At 40.3% G+C, this 9,839-nt stretch overlaps 1 protein-coding gene across 1 annotated transcript; it reads right to left on the bottom strand.

Annotated features, from left to right (window-relative positions):
* Positions 1-514: 514 nt before the first annotated feature.
* On the bottom strand, positions 515-1,558 carry LOC139943468 (neuromedin-U receptor 2-like). The gene has a single exon (XM_071940279.1). The coding sequence runs from the start codon at positions 1,556-1,558 to the stop codon at positions 515-517; it is 1,044 nt and encodes a 347-aa protein (XP_071796380.1).
* Between the last annotated feature and the right edge of the window lie 8,281 nt (positions 1,559-9,839).

Here is a 9,839-nt window from a genome sequence, read left to right as displayed (position 1 = left end):
TTTGAAAAATGCTTTCTTATGCAGCAATAAACTGCAAAAACAGATACTTGTATATTATGATGATCATTAGAAGTCATAAGTTTGACATAATATGCAAATAAATTCATACTTAAGAGTATGAAGTCATTGAAAAAAAATGTCATGACTGTTGCTTATAAAGCCGTTGTCATGAGATAGTTTTCTCTTAACGTACCTTTAATGATCCCGTAGTTTAAATATAGCCATATAGACATATTGTACGTTGGAGTAATCTGGGCCGCTCGCACTGGCATGCGTGTATCCCTACAGAACAAGGCGCGTCTATTGCACTCTTAGATGATATCCTGAATAATTAGAGCGGCATAACTCGAGTTAGAAGAAGAAGATCTTTCAAAGTCTAGTGTTATCGGTTTCCGTAGAACAGACGCTTCAACGCAACAACCACTCCCCACTCTTTCAAAGTCTAGTGTTATCGGTTTCCGTAGAACAGACGCTTCAACGCAACAACCACTCCCCACTCTTTCAAAGTCTAGTGTTATCGGTTTCCAAACGCTTGGATAAACGCCGCTCTGTATTGTGAACTAAACCTGCAGTATATGAGTGGATTAACAATAGTGTTGATCCTTAAAGGGATAGTCACCATCCAGTCAACATGTACTCCGAATGCCTCATCTAAAGGACTATCAATACCCAATATTTGACAGATCCACGCAGAAAGGTTTAACGTAGCGAAAGGAGCCTGGCATAAGAAGAATACTATACCGTTTACTACCAACATTTTTGCGACTTGGTTACGGATCTCCCGCGCTTTTGAGTTGGCTTTCACAGTTTTTCCTTCTGCTTTTACACCCTTGCGTTTGTTCAGCATGTGGATGATGCGAGCATACATGTAGACGTTTCCGATCATTGCAATACACCACGGAATGTTTATCAGAGGCTCGCTTATGTATTCCGTCCAACCAAATAGATAAGTACAGTATGCACGATGAGACGGGAGTTCTATATACATGTCCTCTTTAGGCCACCGTAGACACTGTACTCCGTACTTGGCGAAATTCAGAGTTATTAGAACGGCAAACACAACCCCAATGCCCCAGCAGACTGCAACCATTTTATAGGTTCGTCTCCGACTGCGTATCTTAAGATGTTGGATTGGATGACACAGGGCGAGGTATCTTTCAAATGATACCACAGTGACAAACGCCATGGATGCGGCAAATGGTGTTTGGAATGCAAAGTTATAAAGAACACATCCAGCAGAACTGCTGAATGGCTCATCCCATAACAGCGGTGAAGCAACAAACCTCCATATATCGCGAGCAGAACATACAATCAAATAGATCACATCAGACAATGCCAAGTGTGCTAAGTACACATCAGTTTCTGATCTAAGTCTGGGAACGCGGAGAAAGACGAACAAAAGTAACAAGTTGATGAGAAGACCTAGACCTAAGATTATTGGTACCACAATTGTTATTATGAAGGTATCAACTTGACTAAAGATCTGCTCAAGAGTCTCCTCAGTGATATTTATAGCTCCTTGTACCTTGCAATCGTCTACAGTTATATCGGATCCCATCGTACGTGATTGTGATAAACTCTTACAGGTGTTTTCCATTAGCAGGGCATTAGCAAGGATTGTATAAATTCCTTAAACACGTCAAATTGATATAAGTGATGATCTTCAAGCTATATCATCGGCTCGGGCCTTTATCACACGGCAACGACCCTAACAATGGTTTAAGGTTTAGCTATCAAACGAATGATATACCGGATAGATACGATGTGGCTGCTCGTTTGCTGGTATCGTACTTGCGCTGTCTCCGCACTGCTGGTGGTACACATTGTGTTTTCTATTTAAGAATTTTCCCAAACTAGGCCGATCCAATCAACGAATCGTTGAACATTAAGGAATGACAATTTCACTGATCGTGGCTGCTGACGTACCCTCTTGCATTGAAATGCTCCTTTATGAACCAAAGGTAAGTCCATTGTCTGTTTATGGTAGTACCCGGCTTTCACAAAACATAATCTATGACTTTCCATTACGGATCTTGCTGTAAAGGAACCCAAATTGGAAAATTATTTTAAAAGACATGCATGGGAGGTTGTTTGCTTGCAGATAATTGTCAAGGGTACATTAAACAGAGTAGAATACCGTTACCGAATTAACACGATTGATTGCTTCTACTAGAAAAGGAGAACAAATATCGCATCAGCGGGCTTGCTCGTTTATTGATTTTTGAGTAACTTTCACAAAGTTCTCACACAGTAACCTGGTCGTCAATGGTGTAGACTCTGAAGAAGTCCGAGCCCCCAAATGTGGCCTAGTCAAGTTCTGGGTAATTTTGACCCGGAATACATTTCAAAATGACACATAGATAGGTCAAACTGACCCAGAATGCGAGTTCCGGTCACATTACTTTAAAAACCCAGTACTACCAGGGGGTGAAATGGGTCAAGTTTGACCAAGATATTAAGAACTACTAGGGGTGATATGGCTCAAGTTGACCCAGAAATCAAGTAATGCCATGGGTTGCGGCGGTCATGTTTGACCCAGATATCAAGTTACCAGGTAGTGATATGGCTCAAGTTTTGCCCGAATATTACCTACTACCAGGAAGTGATATGGGTCAAGTTAGACCCAGCTACATCAAGCACTACCAGTGGTGATTTGGGTAAAGTTTGACCTAGATATCAAGTACTACCAAGGGGTGTTATGGTCAAGTTTGACCCAGATATCAACTTCTACCATGGGGTGATATTTGTCAAGTTAGACGTACATACCAAGTACCACCAGGGGGTGATTGACCCAGATATCAAGTTCTACCGGGTTTAATATATATGTCAAGTCAGACCCACATACCAAGTAATACAGGAGGGTAATATGGGTCAAGTTTGACCTAGATATCAACTACCAGGGGGTGATTGACGCAGATATCAAGTACTACCAGGGTTGATATGGATCAAGTTTTACTTAGATATCAAAGTACTACCAGGGGTGATATGGATCAAGTTTTACTTAGATATCAAAGTACTACCAGGGGTGATATGGATCAAGTTTTACTTAGATATCAAAGTACTACCAGGGGTGATATGGATTTTCGTGTAACTTTCACTTATAACATAGTACCCATAAACCTACACCTGTAATCACAAGCTGGGTCAGGTTAGACCAGGTATCAAGTATGACCAGGGGTGATATGGGTCAAGTTAGACCTACATATCAAACACTACCAGGGGTGATATGGGTCACGTTAGACTAAGACCTCAAGTATTATCAGAGGTGATATGGGTCAAGTTTGACACAAATATAAAGTACTACCACGGGTCGATTGACCCATATATCAAGAACTACCCGGGGTGGTATGGATCAAGTTTGACATAGACATCGGACACTACCAGGGGGTGATATGGGTCAAGTTAGACTTAGACATCAAGTTCTATCTGAGGTGATATTTGTCAAGTTTGACACAGAAATCAAGTACGACCAGGGGTGATATGGGTCAAGTAAGACCTTGTTAGACCTTGATATCAAATACTACCAGGGGGTGATATGGGTCAAGTTGGATTCGGACATCAAGTTCTATCAAAGGTAATATGGGTCAAATTTGACCCATAAATTAAGTACGACCAGGGGTGATTTGGTCAAGTTTGACCTTTGGTAAAAAGTACCACCGGGGGTGATTTGAGTCAAGTTAGACTCAGACATTAAGTATTATCAGAGGTGATATGGGTCAAGTTTGACCTAGGTATCAAGTACGACCAGGGGTGATATGGGTCAAGTTAGACCTAGGTATCAAGTACTTCCAGAGGGTTATTGACCCAGATATCAAGTCCTACCATGAACTGCCAGGGGTGAAATGGGTCAAGTTAGAACTAGATATCAAGTACTACCAGGGGGTGACATGGGTCAAGTAAGACCTATATATCAAGTACTACCAGGGGTGCTATGGGTCATGTTAGACTTTGATATCAAGTACTACCAGGGGTGATATGGATCAAGTTAGACCTAGATATCAAGAACTACCAGGGGCGATATGGATCAAGTTTGACCTAGATATCGGGTACTACCAGTAGTGATATGGGTCAAGTTAGACCTAGATATCAAGTACTACCAGGGGTGATATGGGTCAAAGTAGATCTAGATATAAAGAACTACCAGAGGTGATATGGGTCAAGTTAGACCTAGATATCGGGTACTACCAGGGGTGATATGGGTCAAGTTAGACCTAGATATCAAGTACTACCAGGGGTGATATGGGTCAAAGTAGATCTAGATATAAAGAACTACCAGAGGTGATATGGGTCAAGTTAGACCTAGATATCGGGTATTACCAGGGGTGATATGGGTCAAATTATACCTATATATCAAGTAAGACAGGAGCCCAGTTTACGACCAGTGCAGTAGCCGGGCACGAGGGTCGAATGGGAATATTTTTAAAGTCGGTGGCGCACAAGTAGCGCTACCTCTACCGCCCCTGTGTATTTTCTGGTATTCCACGTAGACCACGTGAACTTTGTTTACAATCAGATGTGGCCTTGTACACTCTTCGAGTATTCTGGCCGGCAAAGCACTAGTAAGGTCCGTCTTATGGGAAAGTTGACATTTTGTGTCATAATTTCCACACAAATCCAAGGGTAATGATGAAAGTAAAAGCTGGACAAGTTTTAAAATGTGCCCCCTATGATCATATCAAAAGTTGTTAGGAATTAAACGGTGCAGATCTCCATAAAAAATACAACTTAATGTTTTTGTTCATTATGCTGTGTACAAATCGTGCCTGCAGGAAGTCCAGGCTCTGTGGCTCTTTTGTAAACAAGTGATGTCACAGGTCACATCGTCTATACAAGTCTTTACTTACCAGTCGCTGGGTCAGTCCATTGTTTGTTTGTTCCACCGGTCTGTGGTCGTTAATCAACAAATGTCTTCCCCTATGAATGGTTTTATTTGTGCAGTCTTCCCCTAATGGAGGGTGTGTGCACCTTGGGATTCAAACCTTAGTGGAAACAATAAAGAAAGCCGTGACATTTCAAAAAGTTTCAAAAGATTTAATTTACTTATTTCGCATTGGAATGCAATTGCTCTTTAGAATCTTGACTCTTAAGGCCAAACAGGAATTTTACGGCCTTCCAGCTTACAGTAATCAATCGATTTCCAATAAACCAGAAAGTCATTAGTGAGCACCAGCGTATTAGCGTAAGTAATTTTTAAATTACTTGTTAAAACAAGTTGATTATATGACATTGACCTTCAAGCTTCATCATACCGTGGCTTTTCTTTGAAAATTATGTCATCTATTCAACTAAAGTCTGGATTCCCTTGGAAAGCTCACAATACTTCGGTTGATTGAAAGACCAGTCCTTTATAGATAAACAGACAATAGACTGACTTTGTAATTTGTTATTAGATACTCGATGCTTGCTACCAGCAGTGCGGACTCAAACTACATGTAGACTACATTCTGCGCAGACGCAGACAACCAATCCGCAAGTTTAGTGCTTCGCTTTTTGAGTGTCATTTAATACATCGTATATCGTTCGTTTTGCTACTCAAGCTGGGTATTGCCGACTTACACTCGTTGGAGCCACACACACCTACACAATCACCCCTACATCACACCTATACGTTAGACGACACCTATTGTACTTTCTGTTGTTCCTGTATTGAAGCAATCACCAATGGTTTTGTACACAAAGGACTTGTGAGGACACCTGAAAACAAAGAACCGACTAGTGAGAACATATTGTCCCTTTTGTTAATGTTCTTGGACGTAAGGCAATACAAACACACCATTGTTCAGTGAGTTTACATCTGGGTATTACCGACTTACACTCTAAGGAGCCAGTTACACCTACAAGTTCACGCACCATTTTTTCGTGAAAAGTGTTGTTTCACAATGGGTTCAACAGAATCGTGTGACATGGGCTTAAATGTGCCGATAATCTTAGGCCTAGGTCTTCTCACCAACTTGTTACTTTTGTTCGTCTTTTTCCGCAGTCCCCGACTAAGATCGGAAACTGATTTGTACTTTGCAAACTTGGCACTGTCCGATGTGCTCTTTTTGATCTTGTTTTCTGGGAAAGATTTGGGGAGGTTTGCTTTCTCACAAGTGTCAAAGCACCAGCCATTCGGCAGTACTCTTGGCTGCGTCACATTTAACTTTGCATTAAACACGGCAGTGGAGACATCCATTGCACTGGTTACCATGGTGACGTTTGAAAGATACCTCGCATTGTGTCATCCAATCCAGCATCTTAAGATGCGCAGTCGGAGACGAACCTATAAAATGGTTGCAATCTGCTGGGGCATTGGAGTAGGTTTTTCGCTAATCATAACTCCATGTTTCGCTAATCACCGAGTCTTATGCCTACGGTGGCCCGAAGAAGACATGTACAAAGGATTCCCATCAAAGATTTCACTTTGCGGTCCCATACCGGGGGCTGAGTGGATGCAGTACATCAGCGAGCCTCTTCTTGTCATCCCTTGGTGTATTGCAATGATCGGTAACGTCTACATGTATGCTCGCATTATCCACATACTGAACAAACGCAAAGACTTTAACGCAGATTGCAAGAATTCAAAATCTAATTCAAAGGCGCGGCACGTCCGTAACCAAGTCGCAAAGATGTTGGTAGTCAATGGTGTGGTGTTCTTCTTATGTCAAGCTCCTTTCACTTTGTTAATTCTGACTGGTTGGATCTGCTCATTCTTTGAGGGTCTTGATAATCCTATCAGTGTTCTTCTTGGGAAGTACGCAGATTGGATTGTTCAAAGTCCTTTACGGATTAACACTGTTGTTAATCCAATCATTTACTGCGCGTTTAACGCACAATACAGAGCTGCGTTTACCGAGGCGTTTGAATGCGTTAGACGGCGTGGACGGTACTCAGACAACTCACTTAATGCAGTTAGTAAACCAAGGAGTAATAATAAATCAACTGCACGGAGCGTCTGTTCTATCGATACAGGTGAATCTAGACTGTAAATAACGGTGACTGGTACAACAAAAGCAGTGAAATGTCCTTGTTTGTGACCTAAACTGTCAAAATTATCTTCGTAATAGACAGCAATCAACACTGACAACATTTAATTTCAGTTCGTTTGAAACTTAACATTTCTAGTTGCTTTTCACAACCACCTAGTTTCGGGAATCTTTGAGCGTTATTTTGACGTGTCGTAACCAAGTGAATAAGACAACCTACTCAAGAGCCGGCTTTACTGATCACCATTCTTTTTATGTCCTGTGTAATGCACGAATGGTAACCCAGTGAAATTTTTTCCTGGGGTCGATTTTAAAAAGAGTTTGGACTAGTCCTAATTTAAGACTAGTCTAAGGAGGTATACAAAACTAAAGGCTAGTCCTAACTCATCGTAACTCGAGATAGGGTCAAATCCATCCCCATATTTGATTGGCAGCATATTGCGCCACGGTACCTTGTAAACCGTTACACGTTGTTATTTAAATGAGTGCAGTAGGTCTCTTACATCAGAACGTTGCTCTCACTCTGCACTTACCAAAGATTATATTATTTGATGCTTACACGTTGCAATGGCCTCATTTTCACATGATCCAAAACCTACTGTTTGATCTGTGAGCTTTTCGAGAATGGAAATCGGCAAGTCTTTTCTTTACGAACACAATATTTTTTCAGAGATTCTTTCATTTCACTATTGATCAAGGGATTTTACACTAGCTTAAAACAAACACTTTAAAGTCGGTTATTCTTTTGTTTGCAAAACAACGACTTTTTGGTTGTACAATTAGTCATTTCACCTTGGATGACTTTGTACAATTACAGTCATTACACCTTGGATGATTTTTTAAAGTTTAAACACGGGTGATTTTTTAAATTTCAATTATTAATAAAATAATAGTTATTACTATTTATTATTTACTGGGCACCTTTGACAAAACAAAGTTTTGTTTTAATATTTTCTCAGGAAGAAAAAAAGGCAAAAATCACCTCTTTATTTTAAAGGCAGTAGACGTTATTCGGCAAAATCAAATTGTTCTAATACACTTTGCTGTATGCTGTGTTCGTAGTGGTTGATACCGCACACTGTACGTGCGAAACGGTTAACACGCTGGCAAAAAAGATTGTTTTACCTGGAAAACGTTTTATTTTTTATTTTTTATTGTAACCACAGTCCGTGTGTCAAATCCAAGTGGGTTAGGTCGCATTATTGATATGAAATGATTCCCACCTGGGCCATGAATTGGTTCCCAATTCGGCCATGACGTGGTTCCCACATGGGCCATAACATGGGCCCCACATGGACCATGAAATGGTTCCCACAAGAGCCATGAAAAGTGAAATGAGTCCCAAATGGTATGGCCGATGTGATAAACGCCCATTGGATACTGCACCAGAGATTTTAATATGACCCATATGTAACCGACAAGGCTATCTCTGTACCAATTGGTTGTGGCCCCCAATGTCCTACATTTTTGTGTATCACTGTCTAAACATTGTATTTATATTGATTGAGGAACTTGAAATAAGTGTTGAACTGTATCGAAGAGATTTTAGGAATTTGATCCTCGCTGGACCAAGACACGACCTGACGCAAATGACGTCATCGTCACAACAAACTCGTTTGCGTTATTTGGTTGACTTTTTGTCCCCCATGATCGTACTACAGTCAAGTACGCACTTTAAGCGAAGTGACCCTTTTTAGCTTTAGTATTGGTTGGAAATGCGTGAATAACATAAAACTAATGCATAAGCGCTCCGTGCATTAATTATTCATAGGAAATATGTTTGCCTGAATTTACAAATTATAAAAATATTACTTGGACTGGTTGTTTATTACAACCATGCAGTTTGAGCAATCGGTCATCATAATAAGGGTTTCGGGTGGAGTGACAAGGTCTAGTAAATTACCTTGGGATGTTTGAATTAGCAATTTGGACGGTTTTAACGATGACCAATGAAGCAAAGCGAAACGTGTTACCCAGTTAATGGCAATACCACTTCTTAAATTGAGACGAAAATATTGTTGTGACAATGTTTTACTCATTTCTCAAAAAAAATAAATAAAATGACAGCACCTCAGTCTGTGATATTTTAAGGGGGGCTTTCTGCTATCATTAGCGTCAAACTGTGTGTCTGAATGTTAATCTGCAGACAGTGTGTTTTGTGTTATAAAAAGTCTCCAAACCCTTTAGGGGAGACGCGTATATCCGTTGTACATGCCTAAATTATTCCCGTGAATATGACTTGCTCAGGTCTTAAAAACTACAGCACCAGTACCAGCACCAGCAAGTAGTATTTAAAAGGAAGCTTATATCTTCAAAACGTTTAAAATGTAAATGTAAACTAACATACCACTGAGTCCGGTTTGAAAATTGGGTGATGGAGTACACATGTAAAAGTAGGAGAGTAAGATTCAAATGAAACAGTGAGCATAACAATTAGTGTGTTGGAATTTTAGGCAATGAACACTGGTAATTGCTCAAACTAATTATTAGCATAAAACATCAATAGGTAGCGAGTAATGTGGGGAGGTTGATAGTATAAAACATCGTTAGAAACGGCTCCCTCTGAAGTGAAGTAGTATTCAAAAAAGAAGTAACTGTCCGAGAATTTGACTTCGAGACCTCAAAATTTGAATTTGAGGTCTCGAAATCAAGCATCTGAAAACACACAACTTCGTGTGGCAAGGGTGTTTTTTCATAGTTATCTCGCAACTTCGACGACCAATTAAGTTCAAATTTTCACAGAATTGTAATATCATGCTTATTTTGAGATACACTAAATATGAGAAGACTGGTGTTTGACAATGACCAATAGGGTCCAGCGTCTTTATTCAAGGCAAACTACGACTGAGAACAATGTTTCGGGAGAAATATTGA

Source organism: Asterias amurensis, chromosome 10 (genome assembly GCF_032118995.1).
Source record: "Asterias amurensis chromosome 10, ASM3211899v1".
NCBI lineage: Eukaryota > Metazoa > Echinodermata > Asteroidea > Forcipulatida > Asteriidae > Asterias > Asterias amurensis.
This window is presented reverse-complemented; position numbering and strand designations above follow the sequence as displayed.

What these genes read in the sequence shown, in the direction of transcription:
- LOC139943468 (XM_071940279.1), bottom strand. Translation starts at nt 1,558, where the DNA reads ATGGGATCCGATATAACTGTAGACGATTGCAAGGTACAAGGAGCTATA.